Source organism: Macaca nemestrina, chromosome X (assembly GCF_043159975.1).
Source record: "Macaca nemestrina isolate mMacNem1 chromosome X, mMacNem.hap1, whole genome shotgun sequence".
In the NCBI taxonomy this organism is placed as follows: domain Eukaryota; kingdom Metazoa; phylum Chordata; class Mammalia; order Primates; family Cercopithecidae; genus Macaca; species Macaca nemestrina.
This window is the reverse complement of record NC_092145.1, coordinates 129,183,952-129,206,729: the sequence shown is the minus strand read 5'-3', so window position 1 is coordinate 129,206,729 and position 22,778 is coordinate 129,183,952. Positions and strand designations below refer to the sequence as shown.

At 38.5% G+C, this 22,778-nt stretch overlaps 1 protein-coding gene and 1 long non-coding RNA gene across 14 annotated transcripts in view; one reads left to right on the top strand and one right to left on the bottom strand.

Moving 5' to 3' along the window:
* Positions 1 to 22,778, bottom strand: part of LOC105490348 (dystrophin) — a 2,266,916-nt gene that overhangs the window by 198,770 nt on the left and 2,045,368 nt on the right. For all 13 annotated transcript variants that reach the window (XM_071089080.1, XM_071089088.1, XM_071089087.1 and 10 more), the window contains one exon: positions 13,836 to 13,896. In XM_071089080.1, coding sequence (XP_070945181.1) covers positions 13,836 to 13,896 — 61 coding nt within the window. The remainder of the gene's footprint in view (positions 1 to 13,835; positions 13,897 to 22,778) is intronic.
* Positions 5,120 to 22,778, top strand: part of LOC105490350 (uncharacterized) — a 57,957-nt gene continuing 40,298 nt past the window's right edge. The window contains exon 1 of the long non-coding RNA XR_011618397.1: positions 5,120 to 5,193. This is a non-coding gene — a long non-coding RNA (uncharacterized lncRNA). The remainder of the gene's footprint in view (positions 5,194 to 22,778) is intronic.

The window sequence follows — 22,778 nt, the reverse complement described above, 5'->3', positions numbered from 1 at the left end:
AAAATGTACATAGAAACACTGAAAGGAAATCATTTCAGTCTCAAAAGTTTTCCATGCTATAATTTGTCAATTACAAAAATAGAAAAATGCTCATGTGGCTATGCCCTATTCTCCAGCCAGCCATGACTCATAAATCCAAACATTCCAGGTTTATTTACAATAAGCTATCTAGCCAGGCCAGGTAGAGTCTACTAAAATCATTGTATAGATAGGGACTTTCAGGTACCTTTCCTCTGGTTAAACACTATTAACAAGATTAACAAGAAGGTCTGGGAGGTCATTAACATGTTTACAAAGTGGTCTATTAAGGTCATTCATTCCCTTCACATCCCCCAGGGAATAAGTCACAGACCTGCTGTGTGTGTGTGTGTGTATATATATATATATATATATATATATATATAAAATATTTGTGTGTATGTGTAGGTATGTATGTGTACATATAGATAAATGAGTAAAATGTACACAAATGATTTTTAATTGGCTGTATAAAGATATTTCCAACCTTGAACTTTTGCTGTGCCTGCTCAGCCCCTCCTGCTCCATCTAGGGTTCATTCTTATCTATTACTTGACTTTTTTTTGGTAGAAAAGTTCTTGTAATATTGATTTAAGTAAGAGTGAGAAAAAACAATTATTCTAGCCTTTATTTGATACAGCACTTGTATTTACATATTAACACAGGGTGCCTACCTTTTTCCGATAGAGATTTTTTTTCTCTTCTCCTTCTCCTTCTTCTTCTTCTTTTTTTTTTTTTTTTCCTAGACACAGAGTCTTGCTGTGTTGCCCAAGCTGGTGTGCAGTGACACAAACATGGCTCCCTATAGCCTCAACTTTCGGACCCCTGGGATCAAGCAATCCTCCTGCCTCAGCATCCTATGCGCCTGGGACCAAAAGCACATGCCACCATGCCAAACATTTTTTTTTTTTTTTTTTTTTTGTAGAGACAAGGTATCATTTTGTTGCTCGGGCTGACTTCAAACTCCTGGACTCAAGTGTTCCTTCTGCTTTGACCCCCCCAAAGTGCTGGGATTACATGCTTGAGACACTGTGTCTGGCTATATTCAGACAGAGATTTTTCTTAATCTTCAGAAAACATAAGCCATTATTTATCTTCAAAACCATATTAATTGCCCAGATTGGTTTTGTAATTTTGAGTCACTATAAGAGAAAGTAGGAGAAATACTTCTTTTGAACCATGTAATTATAATGATAAAAAATAAAGAATAAAGAATATCATTCTGCAATAATGAATATCATTTCGCAATAAGAATAAAGAATACCATTCTGCAATAAGATGAAATGTTCTGCATGTAATATATGGGCAGACTCAGTGCTTAAGGCTTGGGGAAATTGTGACTTATAGCCACAGACCATATATATTTGCCTATTAATGCTAGAACCATAGGCCTCTGGCTTAAGGGAAGGATGAGACTATCCGCTCTGGAATGGGGGCAGTGGTGTCAAATTCAAGGACATGCACAAATGTTGCAAAGGCTCCTGCAGAGCACTTCTTGTCCATCTAAACTGACCATGCCCTACCTTTCAAAAAGACTTACAATTGAGGTTATGAAGATAAACACATTCTATGACATTTATTAAGTATGGTCTTGGCCATAGGAAGCCCTGATGGAGGTGGTGGAATGTGACTTAGAAATCCTTTGCTTTTCTGCTCCATTGGTCTATATGTCTGTTTTGGTACCAGTACCATGCTGTTTTGGTTACATGTAGCTTTGTAGTATAGTTTGAATTCAGGTAGTGTGATGCCTCTAGCTTTGTTCTTTTTGCTTAGAATTGTCTTGGCTATATGAGGTCTTCTTTATTCCAAATGAAATTTAAAATAGTTTTTTTTTTTTTTCTGATTCTGTGAAGAAGGTCAATGGTAGTTTGATGGGAATAGCATTGAATCTATAAATTACTTTTGGCAGTATAACCATTTTCACTATATTGATTCTTCCTGTCCATGAAAGACCTCAGAAATAACACCACACATCTACAAACATCTGATCTTTGACAAATCTGACAAAAATAAGCAATGGGGAAAGGATCTCCTATTCAGTAAATGGTGCTGGGAAAACTGTCTAACCATGTGCAGAAAACAGAAACTGGACCGCTCCCTTACAACTTATACAAAAATTAACTCAAGATGGATTAAAGACTTAAATGTAAAACCCCAAATCCTAAGAACCCTAGAAGAAAACCTAGGCAATACCATTCAGGACATAGTCATGGGCAAAGACTTCATGACAAAAACGCCAAAAGCAACTGCAACAAAAGACAAAATTAACAAATGGAATCTAATTAAACTAAAGAGCTTCTGCACAGCAAAAGAAACTATTATCAAGGTGAACAGGCAATCTACAGAATGGGAAAAAAATGTTCAATCTACCCACCTGACAAAGGTCTAATATCCAGAATTTACAAGGAACTTAAACATATTCACAAGAAAAACACAAACAACCCTATCGAAAAGTGGGCAAAGGATATGAACAGACACTCCTCAAAAGAAGACATTTACATGGCCAACAAACATATGAAAAAAAGCTCAACATCACTGATCATCAGAGAAATGCAAATGAAAACCACAATTAGATGACATCTCACACCAGTCAGAATAGCGATTATTAAAAAGTCAGGAAACAATAGATGCTGGCGAGGCTGTGGAGAAATAGAAACACTTTTGCACTGTTGGTGGGAACGTAAATTAGTTCAACCATTGTGGAAGACAGTATGGCAATTCCTCAAGGATCTAGAACCAGAAATACCATTTGGCCCAGCAATTTCATTACTGGGTATACACCCAAAGGAATATAAATCATTCTACTATAAAGACACATGCATACATATGTTTATTGCAGCACTATTTACAATAGCAAAGACATGGAACCAACCCAAATGCCCATCAATGATTGATTGGATCAAGAAAATGTGGCACATATAAACCATGGAATACTATGCAACCATAAAAAGGAATGAGATCATGTCCTTTGCAGGGACATGAAACTGGAAGCTATCATCCTCAGCAAACTAACACAGGAACAGAAAACCAAACACTGCACGTTCTCACTCACAAGTGGGAGTTGAACATTAAGAACACATGGACACAGAGAGGGGAACAATGCACACCAGGGCCTGTTGGGGTTTGGGGGTTGAAGGGAGGGAACATAGAGGATGGGTCATTAGGTGCAGCAGACCACCATGGCACACATATACCTATGTAACAAACTTGCACATTCTGCACATGTATCCCAGGTTTTTTTGGTGTGTGTGTGTGTGGTTTTTTTAGAAGAAAAAAAGAAAAAAGAAGAGGGTAGATCTCATTTTAATTGATTTAGACCAGAATAAAACATTTTAAAAATCTAAAAAAAAAAAAAAAAAAAAAAAACAAAGAAAATAAATACTTTCTCAGCCTGCAGGGAGAGAGAAGAGTACTTACATCAAGACTGGCCAAGTTTTTGTTTCATTTTGTTTTTTGTACCCCTTTATTGCCCAAAGCAGGAAAGAGTAACTTAGGTCTCCAACTTGATAGGGCAGATACGCCAAGGAAAGCCCACCTAACAGTTCAGGGAAGGACTAATAGAGTAGTTTTGGTGATGCCCAAGATGGCAGCCTCTCAGTGGTGGATTGGCCACATTTGGTTATACAAATAGCCAGTTTTCAACCAAAAATATTAGAAAGTTGAAACAGCTAGAAGCGATAGCTGAGATGATGATGATGATTTTATTTGATTTATTTATTTTTATTTGTATAAATTTATGAGGTACAAGCTCAGTTTTGTTACAGGGATATGTTGCATAGTGGTGAACCTGGGCTTTTCGTGTATCCATCACCAAAGTGATGCACCTTGTACCCATTAAGTAATGTCTCATCATCCACCCGTCTCCCAGCATACTGCCCTTCTGAATCTCCAATGTCTATCTTTCTGATCATGATGATTTTAAGTATCAATTCTCCACCCTCCCCTTTATTAGAATGACTTGGGTAAGCCTCCAACTTTTTTGAATCTCAGATGTTTCTTCTCTCTTTTTAACATACATACATACATACATACATACATACATACATTTATTTATTTATTTTGAGATGGGGTCTCACTCTATTACTCAGGCTGGAGTGCAGTGGTGTGATCTCGGCTCACTGCAACCCCTGCCTCCCTGGTTCAAGGGATTCCCCTGTCCCAGCCTCCTGAGTAGCTGGGACCACAGGTGCGTGCCACCACATTCAGCTAACGTTTTGTATTTTTGGTAGAGACGGGGTTTCGCCATGTTGCCCAGGCTGGTCTTGAACTGCTGAGCTCAAGTGATCCACCCGCCTTGGCCTCCCAAAGTGCTGGGATTATAGGCATGAGCCACCATACCCGACTGATAGCAGCTTTTTCTTTATTATATAATAATTGGAGTTGTTATAAGGATTAAATGGGAAGATACAGATGAAACACTTAGTCTGTCATTTAGCACATAGTAGGCACACATTAAACTTTGCTTTTCTTCCTGTCTAGTAGATTACATGGACTTAACTATGAGATGTACTGTTTACAGAAAACTCATGAACAAGAAATAGTGACCAAACCAAAAGGAAAGAAAACAACTAAACAATTCCTTCTAAAGCAAAAAAGAAGCAAGTTAAAAATTACACGTTGCACTGACCATCTGACATGCAATGGCTTTGGGGACCAAGATGGATGTGGATAAGCTGAGAAAGAAAAACAGAAAAAAGCAGTTGAAAGTTTTAGGAAGAGCAGCGAGGCTTCTCAGTTTCATCCCCCCAGGAGTTAATGATATCACAGAAAACGTGATCATTTGCCGAATGCCAACAGTGAGCTAAGTCTCATCTAGGACCTGCTCTTAGAAGCTTTCCAGAGTCAATATCCAGAGATACTGTTTTTCCATCTTGTACAACGGTTTAAAAAATTTGCAATGTGACAGCACTGATTTATACAATGCACTCACAGTCTTTTTCTTTAAAAAAGAATACACACGTACACACACACACACACACACACACACACACACACACACACACACAGAGAGAGAGAGAGAGAGAGTGTTAACGTGTTAACATTTTTCCTGAAAAAAGTATTTAATGCCCTCTCCCTACCTCCTACTCCCCCACCCTATCCACTGGAATGAAGGAGGGGAAGACTGAATGGAATTTGGAGTTTTCCCAACGAGAAGGGGGCATTTTCCGGAACCAGGTCAGTGTTCAAAGGACTAATGCTCTAAGGAAATTATCCAAAGAGGAGAGAGGCAGTTCAGGGTTATTAAGTTATTTTAAAACATTGCCTGGGCTGTTGCTGCTGACCTTTGTGAAGGGAACAGGATGCTGCTTCCCAGGGGAACAGAATAAGAAGCAATTAGAGAAGCCTAGGAGAGGCTCGGGAATGTTTGGGAATTCACACATACCCCAAATTACGTGGGAACGCTAAGAATGAAAATAAACTAATTTGATTAGGGACATATTTGGGTTCTAGAAAATATTCTAAAAATGCAGCTCACACTGGGGCTACAGCTCTATGAGTGTTTTCTTAAAAACCTGAACACTTGGTATCTAATAGAGGTCAATTAGACTTCCAATCCAGTTTCAGTGGAGAGAAGGAGAGCCAGTTAACATTTAAGTAATATTCCTTATGTGTCACAAAGTAGAATGGGTGTCACGTTAAGCAAGTGGCTTAAATGAACAGAGTTGGGATATGATACAGCTGTTTCAAATGCAGATTTATTTGATGCGACTACTGGTTTTTTTCTAACACGTGATTATGTAAGAAAGTGCATGTTTAAGAAAGTTAGAAAAAGAAAATGGGGAAATAGCTGAAATAATTTACTTCTCTTCTTTTGGATAAACCAACTTGAATATGTTCTATGATCATTCTCACATTTCCAAAAGTGCCATGAATGAGGCAGGGAATGCTATACCATGTGTATCATAATAGAGGATTATTTTGCCCATACACACATTAAATTTTAGCTGCCACATGTATAGGCGTATGTATATATGTTACCACCTTTCCACATTCCATATGCCATATAGAATGTTACAACATTTTTCTGTAAAATAAAAATGTATCATTGATGACATTCTGTTAAGACTCAGTGGCTACTATATCCTGGCCCAAAAAGTAGGTCCTATCCACAATGCTCAGTGAAAAACAGTAGCTGATCAATTTAAAGCTCTATTGACCATGAGAAAACCAGAAGAAGCCTCATGAATGATATTGAGGAAAAACAGACTCCAGTTCTACTGAAACAAAGCTAGAGCTGACAGTGGCTCCAGGCATTATCTAGTTCAACCTTCTCCTTGAGGTTGAACTAAGTTATACTCGTTATCATATTGTTAGATCCAGAACTCAGGTTTTGGTATATACCATTCATACATCCATGCTAAGGACTGTCTCTTAGGCACCAAACTGTAGGAGCTATAAAGAAACTCTATCAAACACTCAGCGTGCTTTCTGACACTACAGTTCATGTCTAGAGGGCATGAGAGATGGATTTGAGTGGTAAATCTAAATTGACACACAAATACTAGAAGATTTTTTTGAAGGTGAAATGAGTCAGCAAACTGAAAAGCACATAGAATTACTGACATATGTTCATGAATTCATTCAAATATTTACTGAGTACCTGTTATCTGTGAGGCACAATGCTAGAAAAAAGAGATAACAACACCTATCCTCCTGGAGTCTGTTATTTCAGTCAAGGTGATACAAATCAGCTTATGAAACTACAAAAAAGGATGTGAGGGTTTTTTTCATGAACCTATGAGACACAGATGATATCAACATCTACATCTTCCAACAAGATCCACAAAACCAAAGGCCAGACTCAGTACTCTGCACAAAACTGTGGCACCCCTTTCAGTCTCTTTCCGTTAATATCTTAACCTGAATTGTTTTCATGATTATATCATCAATTATGTATTACCAACTATTCCTTCATTGTGGTTCCATAGCTTAATGAGACTCAGGTAATGTGACCTTTGAAACCATCAAATGGCAGAGGAGAAAACACAGCAGAGAAGATTGACCTCTGGGTTATCTTTGTGTACTAAAGCCTTTTGAAAAGTCAGAGCATCAGGCTTTTGGCAGTGATTTCAAAAATTTAATTACCCCGAGATATTCACCAGCATCCTCAAAGACTGACAGGTCAAATTAGACAGCTGATTCTCTGTTGCCTCCACTTCTCATCATCAATAGTGCTAAATAGTTAAGTAAAACATTTAATATTATTTGTCCTTTCTATCCTGATAAGATTGATGGTGCAATAAGAATCCTCAAGGGCGATATGAAGATTCATTTTCACTTCTCTGGAAAATGATCACAAACAATTTCTATTTCAAAGTCAACATTCACAAAATCAGAAAATGTTAGTACTGGAAATGACCTGTGATATCATGTCATTCTGCTTCCTTAAATGACAGGGGGAAAAACTGAGGCCCACAGAAAATAAGCAATTTCCCATTGGTCAAGTATTAATAGCTAGGTGACAGTAAAGCTGGAACTAGAATTCAAGTCTTATGATGCCTAGTCTATTTAAAATTTCCCCTATTTAACGTTGCCTTAGGTGCTAAAAGGTGTATTTTGAAGAAAAATATACACAAGAAGGATCTTGCCAGAAACAACACAAAATTATATACTACATGATGTGTTCATATCGTATGAAAGATTATGACAAAATTCAACCGATTTTCAAACCCAATGTCAGAAGACTTGTATCATTCTTAGAAGAGTGAGGTGTCTGGAATAAGAAATGAGGAAATGTTTTCCATGTTAATATCATACTCCAATTTCTTTATAATAAGAACCCATCTCATTGGCAGAAGACGTGTCTACTGCAAACCAGCCAACACAGGGATATTTAACATGTTGATTGCTGTTAAGGCTAAGATGTAGTTAGGCACTGCTCCCTCTGTATATAAATACAGGTACTGAAATAGCAATCAATATTTTGAAGGAACAAATCAACCAACCAAAACTTGAATTGGAGCAATGCCTGGCACCAACAGGAGCTAGAGCAAGAATGAGAGCAAGATACGCTTTAAGCATGGAACATATTTGGAATCTGAAAAAATTGCCATGAAAGTAGTAATAGGGGCAATCAGTAGGGGGCAGGGGAAGGTGGTGTCAAGATTCAGATGCTACTGGAGTTAGGGGAACACTGGTACTAAAAACCAGAGCAAGAGCCATCAGTTCAAATCAGAATGTAGACCAACAGGATACAGAAAGCCACAAATACCAAAAGGTAAATCTAGACAGATGGCCACAGTTCCATGCAGAGAGTCAAATACTCATACTAATAGAGCTGTAGGAATGGTAGGCCATAAGAAGACAGGACAGTCAGAACCCAAATCAGCAATTTTGTCAGCACACACAGCAACAGTAATAAAAAAGGTTGGCTGAAGCAACCGTTAACTTCATCCAGTAAGGTTTTATATTGCATTTTGCTAAGCAGGAAGCAGCAGAAAGTTGTGAGCAACTCAGATGCAATAAATGGTTGTGGAAACGTGCGTGAGATTGAGAGTGAAGAGAAGGGTCAATCAAGGTCATCAGGCAACATATACAGCAACGTATATACAACATTCAAAATTACCAGCAGGAAAAGATAAACACTCCTTTGGACATGAGTTGCTTTTTGAGCACTGCATGTAAAAAAAAAGCCGAACAGTTAGCAAGTTCCCAAGAACCTCATCTTTCACTCTTCTGTGAAGGGCTTCAGAGATATTTCAAAAGGGAACCTGATGAAATGCATTACTGCTGATTGAGTCAGCAGGTTTACTCCTGAGTTTCATTAGTGAATTCTTCCCAATATTTAGCAACCACAGCGTCTTTGAAGGAGGAAAGGACCAGCTTGACTAAAAATCAAATCCTTCCTAAGGGACAGCAGGCAGAAATATAAAGTCAAACACTTCAGCTGGTATTACAGAAAAGTAGCAGAAAACCAACCTCTGGCTAGAACTAATATATGTAGAAGAGGTTATGACCTCAGTTGATCTCTCCATTTCTGCACCAATGGGAGACAGCAAATAACATTTACTTTCTTCATGAGTGAGTGGAAACTAGAGACGATGCTAACAAATTTCATAACCGATATTTGGGCCAGTCTAGTCACGACATCCCAAAGAAGATATAACAGAGCTGGAAAAGATCCAGGGAAAAACAACTAAGATAATCAAGGGGAAAGCTTATCTTTCAGTCAAGGACAGACTAAAAGACTAAAAAGGATTAGAATTTCTCAGACTGGGAAGATGAAAATGAAAAGCATTAGTGGGGGGATGTGAGGCTAAAGTCGACTCTGGACAAAAATAAATGTCTTTGCTGAATTTCAAAGAATTTAATTGAGGCCATTCCTTGAGGTCAAAGGATGCAGATTCAAGAGAAATTGAAATGCCTATATTTATATAGAAGTTGGTACATTTATGGAACATATTATTATTAAGACAAAACTGAAGTGGGGAATAGGAAAAGCTTGACACCATTGGATAAACTCACTGCCAGTTGATTTACAATGCATTATTAAGACGTGGTCATGATGTACCTGAATTTTTTAGGTAAAATGCACTAGGTTACCTGACAAAACAACCGTTGGTATCTTCGTCTAGGACAGAGTTCTGGGCTAGTTGCCCTGTTAGTCTGACCCAGTGTGGTATTTCTTATGCTTTTATTATGACATCTATGCGGGAACATCCTGCATGCATGTTTGAGATTCCTAAATTCTTTTGACAGTCCAGAACACAGGCGAATAATTTTCTAACTCATTAAGAAAGCAAGAGAGCCCCAGTTCTTGGCTCTGTTTGGTTTACCCATATGGGAGCATGCAACATAAAAAGGTGAAAGAAATCCTAACAGAATGCAGCAGCTGGTTAAAGGCTATTATATTGAAATTTTCATGAGTTTGACAGTAGGCCAAAAAACTACAAAATGGCAGAGAGTAGAAAAGGCAGTTGTAACAGGTTGAACATTGTTGGTGATTATTTTTTCAGTGGCAATGAAAGCTGTAATCAAATAACCTGAAAGAGATGCTGGCAGGAATAAGGGAGCCCCAAGGGAGAGGGAATATGAAAACTGTAACAATGATGTATGCTGTGGACAAATAAACTAGACAAACATGTAGTTTGAAGTATCAAAATCAAGGTTCTTAGCATCATATGAAAAGCTGATGTCAGGATGCAGGCATAAACACTGCCTGATTTGCAAACTAGAGCAAAAGATGTTAATGACTTAAAATCTCAAGAATGAGTGCACAATTCAACAACCAAAAGGAACTGTGCTATTGGTATAGAAACCTCTTGTTATGTGGGCGATCCCTTTATCCCAGCATTGAAAAGAAAAAGTTATAAAGCATTGAAAACATAGCCAGAGAAGACACCAGGTTTTGCAGCTGGGCATCTATGGTAAAAACTCTTGACTGGAAGTCAAGACAAATAAGATAAGAAAGAGGAAAAACGAGGACTGGTTGAAGCATTGTCACTGTAAACGTATTTTTGTTCTTTTTAGACCAATACGGCATGTCAGATTATGAATGGCATTAAGCTGTGCATAAAGTCCACCGAACCTTGTACATCAAATTAATTTGCTTTCAATAGAAAATTTTAGATAATAGTAACGGCTAATAAGACACAAGTGCCATTAATCATCTGCTTCCTGACAATGTTCATTTTATAAACATGTGTTTTCCCTATATTACAGTTTAACATTTTACACTTATATTTGAGAAATTATATCATCCCTAATTTCAAACAGATTTATAGTTGTAGAGAGAATTGCTCTCCATAAGGTTTCAGAGATATTTTTGAGAAATTACGTAATTTCCTCATTCCAAGGAACTGATTATTTCAGAGGCTTTTAAGGTCTCCATACTCACCTTTCTGCAAAGTTGTCCTACCTATTTTTCTCTCTCTCTTATCATGAGCCAGGAAGTATAATAGTCCTAAATTATATACCAAGATTTGAGTTCTTTAAAGAGGTGTGGTGAAATTGGAGTGGGTTGACAGGGCATATCTAAAGCTAATTAAACAGTGTAAAATTCCTATTTTTTAAAGTAACAATTTGCATTATGTTCATTAAAATAATGAATCTTAAAAATAAAGATATTATCGAACAAAAGCTGAGATCTTAGGTTTTTAAGTTTGGACAGGACAACTGAATGAGTCATACTCATTAAGTCTTAGAGATAAAAAGGATCTTAGATATCATCTAGTCCAACTCTCTATTTTATGAATTAGAAACCAAGGTTTGGGCCGGGCGCGGTGGCACAAGCCTGTAATCCCAGCACTTTGGGAGGCCGAGACGGGCGGATCACGAGGTCAGGAGATCGAGACCATCCTGGCTAACACGGTGAAACCCCGTCTCTACTAAAAAATACAAAAAACTAGCCGGGTGAGGTGGCAGGCGTCTGTAGTCCCAGCTACTTGGGAGGCTGAGGCAGGAGAATGGCGTGAACCCGGGAGGCGGAGCTTGCAGTGAGCTGAGATCTGGCCACTGCACTCCAGCCTGGGCGACAGAGCGAGACTCCGTCTCCAAAAAAAAAAAAAAAAAGAAAAAGAAAAAAAGAAACCAAGGTTTGGCTGGGCACGGTGGCTCAAGCCTGTAATCCCAGCACTTTGAGAGGCCGAGGCGGGTGGATCACCTGAGGTCAGGAGTTCGAGACCAGCCTGACCAATATGGTGAAACCTCGTCTCTACTAAAAATACAAAAATTAGCCAAGGGTGGTGGCAGGTGCCTGTAGTCCCAGCTACTCGGGAGCTAAAATGGGAGAATTGCTTGAACCCAGGAGGCAGGGGTTGCAGTGAGCTGAGGTTGGGTTACTGCACTCCAGCCTGGGCAACAGAGTGAAACTCCATCTCAAAAAAAAAAAAAAAAAAAGAAACCAAGATTTTTATAGGTTAAGTGACTTGCCTAAAGCCATACAATCACCTAATGACAGAGCCTTTAAGACTAGACTGGAGAACTAAAATAATAATAAGTTTTCTTTTTCACAGATCTGTGCCCTTATCAATACCATCACCATGGTCTTTAGGTACATGAAGGAGCATTAAACAAATTGGATATGTAGCTGCTCTCTAATTCCACTGAGAAACAGCAAGACACTAATACACAGAAGGGAATTACAGCTTTTCCGGAATTTGTCTCTTTTTTATTTCCGTTCCCCCACAGCAATGTACTGGGATCTCTTGTAGTAGAAGTAACATCAGGGAAAAGAAGATGAATATATAGGGAAAGGACAATGGGACCGGGGAGACCCTAGGAATCCATGTGAGACCTCTAGTGAGCCCCAAACAAGTAGTCATTTGGAGAATAATAGCTTAAAGGTGTCTTGAATTCTCCAGTGATCCTAAAACCTCATCTATGAAAGGAGAAGAGTCTTTATTTCAGTTCATAAAGGAATTGGATAAAAGTGAGAGCTTTATGAATTGGTTGAAGAAGTAGCAGGTTTCAAACATGTTAGTCAGAAATAAAAATTTGTGAGGACAAAGACACTGATGTAGAAAATCACTGTCTAGAGTTTGAAGAAAATTGTTCCATAAAATTTACAGTGGATATAAGGTAATACAGTGCATGTCCACATCAATATATTATTTAATAAAGCATGTGATTTAAATAGGTATTTAAAATGTATAATTTTGAGTGACTAAATTTATGAATTAAATATAACAAAAATAATAAAATTAAATTCAGAAAATAAGAAAACTAAAAAGCAGAACCAAAGCATACTAAAAAAGAATTTTCAAGTTAAGAGATACCTCATCTGAAAAAATGTAATAAGACAAATGGTAAACCGTTTCCTAAAGTACGTATCTCTCCTGAAAGAGTCAAAAGACTACCTTCACTCCCATTTTTCTGAGTTAACAAAATAGAGGCATAAAATCAAATTTCTTGAGGACTGTAGTAATGAAGATCTAGGACTGCTGTTATTGCTTTAGAACTGAATTAAGAAGAATTGATGGGCAGTGAAAGAATAAAAACAGATTCAATAAAAGATGGCAGGCGGACAAAAATGGGAAAACATATAATATTTTTAGTCAGACTCATGGCAGAAGCAAGTTCAAAGACTTCAGTTGGTATTGAAGACTATTTTATGAACCCAGTAAATTATAATTGTTGCTGAGGTTTCCAATTCAAAGTTAAATTTAAGTAAGACTCCACTGTACAATGGATGAGAGACTGTGAAGGTATCATAATCACTCAATATCCTCTCTCCTCTCTCTTCCATGTTGACCCAATGTATTGTCACTTATATTTCATGCAAAATACGACAGAAGGTGCTTCCAAGCACCCATATTCTTTTGACTGGCACAAATGTTTCCAGAAAACAGTATCATTCTGTTGTTGTCAGGTGACAAATACTGAGTGTTATGTATCAAGATGAACAAGTAAGCCCTACAAGTCGAGGACTGCTGCTTTCTGCCTTTTCGAAACATGAAGTATTCATTCACCCAAAACAGTTGTGTACATATAACTGTGGAAATCTTCTACCTTTGACTGAAGAAGAAATGTGAGAAAACCCCCAAATAAATGAAATTGTTCTTGCAAAGATTGACTCCCACTATCAATAAAATTATCTGGAGCTTTTTGTTCTATTGTGAAAAATCCGCCCCCTCTGTCACAAAACACACCATATATCCCACATTAAATAAACTTTTCTTAAAAGTGGTTCCCCATTGCATCAGCAAATTTACAATGGTAATTTTAGAATAAGTTTTTTATCCAAGCTTCCTCAGGAAAAAAAAAGAAATAGGTATTGTAGGCCAGGCTAGTGTCACATTTTAAAAATAAACTCACTTGTGAATATACAGATTAGTCACAATAAATGCTCCTTTAAAAATGTGATACTTCCAACTTACTTGATATAGTAGGGCACTTTGTTTGGCGAGATGGCTCTCTCCCAGGGACCCTGGACAGATGCTGGAAAGGAGGGAGGAAAAAAGAAAGGCAAGAAGGTCAAATTCATCGCAAACAGGAAAGACAACATTAATCTCCAGAATTACAATTTTACACTGATATTGGTCTGTTTGCTCAGCTGCCCATGAAGACAGAACGGATTAACCTGCTGTTCTGAAATTTCTCTCCTAATCTAAGTGAAATTGAACTCATTCAGGCACAAAGATAAATGCAAAGGAAAAAAAAAAAAAACCCACAAACCTTTCCACTGCTAAACCTATAGAACAGATAAGAAACTGAATGAGTAGACTGACGGGGTGTCTTGTATGTGTCTCCCTTGAGTGCTTTTTTTTTTTTTAATAATACTTTCTGTTGCTGGTTCTCAATATTTTTTACTATTTGATTGACTGGATTTTATTATTTCAGTAGCTGAAATATCCCTGTGTGATATATTTACATTCTAAGTTATTGAAGCTAAAGTAATATGCTTATCCCTCTGATATGCTTGTTTTTATCTTTATTGGTTTAAAGAGAATCCAAATTCACTTACCAAATAGATTCTTAATTTGGGGCCTCAAAATGTCAGCTGACCAGTGTGATCTTATTAGAAAAGGTGACCAAAAGAGGGAATGGTTACTGATATCAGAGTGTAATAAGAAGACTTTTGCTATGAGTGATGAATCCTCTAGGTGAAATTTCATTTCACATACTAGGAATTTGTTTTATTATGACTTCACTGTGTATTGGTCAAACGAATGATCTTTGCAGTTTTTTTTTTTTTTCAGACTTAAGTTGTAGGATTTCTTCCCTAAAGCTGAACCTCTACAAATATATTTTATATACTGTTTGATCTGTTTTTTCTTTCTTTAAGACAAAATAATCTTGTTGAGGAGGCACTATAACGTTTCCTCAACAACATAATCTTCCTCCTGAATATAGTTTTAAGACACTGGAGCTTTAAGAAACACAGACTATTATCAGAAACAGAAATAAAAGCAGCATTCTTATTAACATCTAGCAATTTTATGTGTCTATACTTTTTTCCCTGAATTTTCATTCTGCTAATAATTTGAAGCACAGCTGATGCTGACCATTATTTCCTCTTATGAAAAACTCCCTTTTAAATTAGTCTCACAGTACATTCACTCCTCAGTGTATTGAGATGTAAGAAAACGTCAAAGCTAATATATCCTTGACTACACTGTATAATATGAAAGAACAGCTTCTAATAAAAGTTAACTTCACCTACTGCCAGACAATTTAAGGGTAATGAAACTCCAGCTTCTTTGTTTTATATAGAGTAATAGAGGGATCAAATCACCCAACCTTTAACCAGACATGCTGTTTTGTACCTTGGAAATATGTCATTTAAACAATATAGAAAATGGATTTGTATTTGGCTGCTAATTATGCTTTTTCATTTTGGCAGATGGAAATTTTTAATATGGAGAAAAAAGACATTTAGCTGCTCGAAGTAGTCCCCGACTTTCAATTTCTCTCTGTCCTTCTTTCTCTGTTCCTTTATTTTCCCTTCCTCCTGCCTTCCCTGCTTCCCTTTCCATCTTTGCCTTTTTCATTCTCTTCCCAACTCTCCTCTTTTCCTTTTTTCTTCTGTAGGATACAGCTCTCCTGTCCAAACAAGTTCACAGAGTAAATAAGATCTGATTTAAAATTATGGGCTAAGGCCAGGCGTGGTGGCTCACACCTGTAATCCCAACACTTTGGGAGGCTGAGGCAGGCAGATCACCTGAGGTCGGGAGTTTGAGACCAGCCTGGCCAACATGACAAAACCCCATCTCTACTAAAAATACAAAAAAAAAACAAAAAAACAAAAAAAAAAAAACCGGGCATGGTGGCAGGCGCCTGTAATCTCAGTTACTCAGGAGACTGAAGCAGGAAAATCGCTTGAACCCAGGAGGCAAAGGATGCGGTGAGCTGAGATCGCACCACTGCACTCCAGCCTGGGTGACAAGAGCGAAACTCCATCTGAAGAACAAACAAACAAACAAAACGTGGGCTAGACTTCCTGACCTATCTGGTCAAAGTCTGTTGTTATGGAAATATTAAAAAGCTAGCCCTCTATAGCAGGAAACATGATGGAGAGTCAGAAATTATAGCTCCTGGCTGCTCAGTGTACCTTCTTCTTAAAATGCCAGCATCATAAAAGGAAGAAGAGAACTCCAGAGAGCTCTTGGTCCAGCCCTCACTAGCTGTGAATGCCAAGCCTGTGAATACCTAAAATGAGAAAAGAATGGCTATTCTTTCCTTAAAGGTCTCTATGGGCTGAGGCCTCACAATTTCTCTTATTATACCTTTCCAGGTTTTTTTTTTTTTTTTTTTAAGTCATTCTAGTGGTCCAGAAATTCTTTCTAATTTGGAGGATGCTAGACCATCCTCTGACAGCAGAAGTATCACTATGGATTTCCTACACTATTCTTAGGCGTCTCTCAGAAAGAAGTGTGCTGGAGAGGGCTGCTGGCTGCCTGGCCTGGCTTAGGGGATTTCGGTCTGAAAGAAACAACTGCCAAGCAGCAAGAGACAGAGGAAAATCGGTGTTGCCTGGCTGAGTTAATGGGAAGACCTACGTAGGGTATCTAGAATTGACTTTATATGTTTACATTAAAAGGGGAAAAATTCCAATCAAATGTCAGAGAAGTTATCAGAATATGCTTGAACTAAATAGCTGAAAATATTTTGAAAGAATTTTTAAAATATTATAAATTCTAGATCAAAATGAAATTTCAAGCTTTTGTAACTGCAGTTCTTAAGTGTTCATTTATTTTCCTTTAAAAAGCCTTTGGTCTTACGTGTAGCCATCAAATAGGTCCAATGGTGAGATTCGGTGTATTTTTTTTTTCCTGAAAGATGTTTTTCCCCTTTGATTCACAGTTTATAAATTCACCTAAGCAACTGGTTTGCAGTCATTGTTTGAAACCCTACAATTGTATACTCAAAAATGTCCTTGACATGATAAGAAAAAAAAAAAAAGGAAAATAACAACAGCCTCCCTTCATTCCTTCCCTGCTCCATCATAACCACATACACACACAATGGAACTACTTGCTTTAGAAATAACACACAATTGGATGATAGTTCTATGGAATTGGGTTCAGTGCTCCTTCTCAAGAGATTCTTAAGGGTTGTTGGCAATTTCATTTGGGGCTGCCAGATGATTCTGGTCTTCCATCTATTCAAAAGTTGATCAAATATGTGGTAGTGCTCATAAGTGTGCCACAGAATTTTTTCATTTCTTGTAGCAGTACTGACGCCAACAACAGCTGTTTCTTATCTCAGTGTACCAGTGGAAGCTTGTCATTCTTCATAAAGCTAGCCTACGTAATAGACACACACATCTTTTATGCCTGATGTGTCCATTTTTAGTAGCCCATCAAAAGCAAATTTATCGGCAAATAGTTTTTATATGACACCGGGTTGTCCTTTGGTATTTTCTTTTACAGATGTGTCTATAACCACTATGTGTAATTCCAGGGCAGCTTTGTGATTCAGATTCTTGAATGTACAAATCATCCATTATCATACAGCACCAGCATCATGGGGTATTGTCCATTGAATCTAAATAGCGAACTACACATGCATTTATTTATTGCAAAACCAACCTCTGAATTTCCTTTTGTGTTACAGATATAGTATGTTATTAAGAGCAAGAAAGGGTAGCAATTCTACCTTCAAATGCTTTTCCTTCCTTGAGGTGACAGGATTCAATATTGTGCCCAAGGTAGTTTTGAAAATCACAAGCATAGGCCACATTATTTAGGGGAAGTTCTTATTTCAACCATTTGTAAACGCATGATGAACAGAACGTGCCAAGCGATGCACCCTGGTGTTAAGTCATATTTTAATCGGCACGGGGCCTAACCAGAAAATTAAAAAGAATGCTAACGTTATTTTAAGACATGCCAAAAGAGCACTTTCTGGAATTCCAACCCAAACAAATTCATTAATCTCGCTACTTTTCTCATATTTGGTGGATCTGGAGTTCGATAACATAGGTGGGTCAAAAAAGTGGGGGCAGTTTAGATAAATAACCAATATAGCAATCACTGGAGGTAAAATGGAAAACTCACCTCTGTGGTTGAACAAAAGGCATTAGGGAGGATCTGCTAGCCACTGGCACTTAGCTCCTCAGAAGTACTCAAATTCTGGTAATGGTCTTATGGATACATTCCATATTGATGCAATGAGCAATGCCTCTGAATCTTTTCCCCACTATCTCTGTACCCCAAACCCTAGGAATTTTTTTAGACATTTTTTTTTCTAGTCGTCTCATCCTTCATAAAAATTTAATACTACAGATGTACTGTATGTCTGTTTACGGACTATGTGTATCTGTGCTTCACACATAAAAATAGTAAGTTTTTTTCCTTATCCGGGAAACAGTTTTCACCCCCTTGGGAGCAATATCACGCTCATTAAGAATGCTTGATCTAGAGGAAGTGAGGGGGAAGGTGGCAGGAGGAGAAAGGAACAAGGAGTTATTGAAAACAACTCATGTACCCGAAACATGACCTAAACTAGCTCATTTCAAACTCATAACGACCTGTGAGGTAGGTATTGTCATTTTTACTTTGCAGATGTTGAAGTACCACATTAGATCACATGAGATCAAATGAGCTAGTAAGGTCATAAATTAGATCCTAATTTTGGTTGATTACTCAAGATGAAATGAGATGGATGATCCAGGAAATAAAGGAGAAAACAAATACATTGTATTTCTACTATGTGCCTTGCACTGTATATTATCTGATGTAATTCTCTCAAGCACCCTGTGAGATCATGCTATTCCATTATTACAGATGAAGCAACCAAGGCTCAGAAACGTTCAGTAAACTAATCCAGGTCATGCAGCTAGTAGAGAGGGCAACCAGGATTACAACCAAGTCTGTTTAGTCTTCGAACTTCACTCTATTTTAGCACGTGTGGTACATAACCGATAATAAATATTTTGCCAAAAAGCCAAGTAAATACATAAATCTTAAAAAGGATTATTATAGCATCTAGTCCAAGTTTGCTACATTATGTCTGATATCTACATTTACTCTCTACATCATTTCCACCAAATGATTTTCCAGGAGCTGCTTGAACAACTTTATTGCCATCACATTATGGTGCAGCTTTTTTGAATTTTCCGTAGCTTTAGTGATGATTAGAAACAACTTCCTTTTATTCTGGTCAAAAACTGCCTCCCTGGCATCTGTAATCTCCACCATAGCTCCTGTTTTAAATGTATCAAATAAATTATCTGATCAGTTTCAGAGACGCTAATTTCAAAAGAGCTAAGATGAGGCTTATTTTCACCTGATGAAGACAAAAACAGAGTCCCAGTTCCCAATGAAAAAAAAGGTAACTAACATCATTTAACTCATTATGTAACATTTCGTTACTGAACACCTTGTGTTACCCATTGTGCAAAGTTCTGACACTGTTGTAGTAAGTAAGACAGACACAGTTCCTGCTACTTTGCTCTTAATTTTAGTCTCTGAGGATATCTTTCAATGAGCACATCTGCCATTCCAGCATTAAAATCAATAAAGTGGTATTTACTGAACACACATTATGTGCTCAGCTCCATGCTAGGTATTTGCAGGCAAGGGTGGGTTGGGGAAAGAAGTCCAAACATGTCCCTCACCCTTAAGGGCCTTATTATTCAAATGGGATCAGGTTTCACAAGAACATATATTATAATGGGACTGTATCAGTCAGGGTCCTGGCAGGAAATGGATGGCACAATCAAGTTGGGTAAAGCTGAGGAGACTTCAGTAGATGGGCTGTTCACAAAGGTGTTTGCAGAGAGTAGGGAGATCACAAGGGATAATACTTTTAAAAGGGAGCCATTGAGCATGTGCATAGGGTAAAGAGGATCTTTGGTCATGTGACAGGATCTTTGGTCAAGGGAAGTAGGCAGGGAGGGAGTCAGGGGAATAAGCATTTCAACGTCATTCTCCATTTCCCACCGTCTCCCACCATGGTACTCCAGTGGCTGAGCCCAGCCTGAAGCTAGGAGAGCTGGGGATCCCATTCATGCAGCCCACACAGGTCAACCTCACAAGGCCCAGGGCAAGGCAGGGAAGTGTGGAGAGTGGACGTAGAGGGACAAAGTGTAGACACTTTCTCATGCTGCTGTTATGGCAATAGACTCATAGCTGTCTTCGGGTTCTCCCTAGCTTCTCAGCTAATCCAGTGTAGCACTAATAGATTAATTTCTCCAAAGTACTATTTGGAGCCCATTGTTTTTACTCAAAAACCTTCTATATTTCATAAACTAATTTTAAACCACTCATATATATAAGCTAATAAACTAAATTTAGAATTCCTTCCTTTGGTATTCAAGGCCCTTTACATCCTGACTCCTCCTCACTTTTTTATCCCAGTCCTTCCTTATGTGACCTTAATGGTTTTATTTGTCCTTCCTTTCAGACCCCTGTGCTCAGTGACAGAGACAGGCTGCCTGTATTATACGGAGCCTCCTTCTTCTTTAGTAACAGAATTTCTAACTGTTGGATGCAGCAATATTCCCAAGGACTATGCATGTCAACTGTGGGTATTTGTGTGAGGCTTCTGGGAAAGTTCTTTAAAGGTGACTGACCAGATGGAGAGGCAGCTTTTGCCCTTTGCCCATTCCTCTTCCTGCCTGGAACACAGATGTGATGATGGGCAGAGCTATAGCAATCAGGAGAATGGAAGCCATCTAGTTGCAGTCCCCCAGAAGTAGATGAGACAAGAAGGTGAGTGGGGCCGGGCTCGGTGGCTCACGCCTGTAATCCCAGCACTTTGGGAGGCAGAGGTGGGTGGATCACTTGAGGTCAGGAATTCAAAACCAGCCTGGCCAACATGGCAAAAACCTGTCTCTACTAAAAATACAAAAATTAGCTGGGCACGGTGGTGCGTGCCTGTAGTCCCAGCTACTTGGGAGGCTGAGGCTGGAGAATCGCTTAAACCTGGCAGGCCGAGGTTGCAGTGAGCCAAGATTGCGCCATTGCACTCCAGCCTGGATGACAGAGCGAGACTCGTCTCGAAAAAAAAAAAGAGAAGGTGAGTGTAAGTAGTTTCGGTGGCAATTCAAGAAAGCACTGGTAGAGGAGTTGGGAAGTAAGGCAGAAAGGTAAGAAAGCTGATAAAGGACGCATTGCTGCTGGGGTCACCTGGGGCTCGGAGCAGCTGGGCACTTCAGTGCAGAGCACACTTTAAAGTTATCTCACTCAAGGGATGAGGGAACTGGGTTATTTATCTACTATTGCTTGAGGGCTGCTCCTGGAGTATGGAGGGGGTAGTCATTAAATCCCTGGCATTTCTGGTCTGCTCCTTGTGCCGATGAGCAGGCCCCAGTGGCCAGCAAAGGCCTAAAGTCAGAGTTGCAGGTGTTTGTAGATGGAAGTCTAGGCTTGGTGTTCGTGGGCATGGTGAATGCCAGAGGGCATATGGGCAGGGCTCTGACAACTTATGCTATAGAAGCCATACACTAAGAGAGTGGTTGAGAAGAAAGATATGATAAGTTTGATTTCCTGATGAAAATGAGTCACCATTCCAGCTTATCTAGGATTTTCTATACAAGAAACATTAAACCTCTCCCTTGTTTAAGCCATTGTTTAATTAGGTGCAGCCAAGCCTGCTTCTAATCGAAATATCCCAATCCCACTTTCACTAGCAAACCATATGACTAATCACAAGATTCTTGGTTCAGCTTGGACACCATCCCTTACATCATACCTTTCATTCTTCCTGTCGCTAGGCTGGAGTGCAGTGGTGCAATCTCGGCTCACTGCAACCTCCGCCTCCCAGGTTCAAGTGATTCCCCTGCCTCAGCCTCCTGAGAAGCTGGGACTACAGGTGCATGCCACCACACCCAGCTAAGTTTTATATTTTCAGTAGAGATGGGGTTTCACCATGTTGGCCAGGATGGTCTTGATCTCTTGACCTAGTGATCCACCTGCCTCGGCCTCCCAAAGTACTGGGATTACAGGCGTGAGCCACAGTGCCTGGCCCTTCTTTAATTTTTAAAAATTTTTTCTTTAATTTTCAATAATATTTCTTTTTCTTTTTGACTACAAAAACAATATCATGGTTGTAGAAAATCACTCAGAAGAAAATTCAAATTCCCTGTAACCCTCTGTATTCCCACCAATCAGCTATAACTTGTTAACGTTTTCATATACGTTATTTCACATACACACATATTTACTTTGTGGGATTCAGATCATATTGTAGACAAAGGTTTTTACACTGCCTTTTTTTCTCTCAAAATATATTATGGGAAATATAATGTGAACAATTTTTCTACATGCTCATATATTCTTCTGTAATTGACTTGTTAATTAAAAATGTATATATGGTAAAAAGCACTTTTGTGTATATAGTTCTGATTTTTAACACATGTACAGATTCATGTGATGACCACCACAATCAGGAGACAAAACAGTTCCCTTACCCCCAAAATTTCCTCATGGTATCCTTTTGTAGTCAACTCCTCCTCCAGCCCCAACACCTGTCAACTACTGACGTGTTCTCTGCTCATATAGTTTTGTCTTTTCCAGAATGTCATATAAATACAGTATGTAACCTTCTGAGACTGGTTTATTTCACTCAGCATAATGCATAATCCATATTGCTGTATCAATAATTTGTTTCTTTTCATTGCTAAGTAGTATGCCATTATATGGGTGTACTACAGCTTATTTATCCATTCAACTGTTTAAGGACATTTAGGCTGCTTTTAGCATTTGGCAATCATGAATAAAGCTGGTATCGACATTTGTGTACAGGTGTTTGCATCAGCGTAAGTTTTCATTTCTCTAAGGTGAATGCTTAAGAGTGGGCTTGTTGGGTTACAACAGATTTTTCATTGCTAAAAAATTCCCACTTATGGATCTACCATGATTTATTGAAGAAAT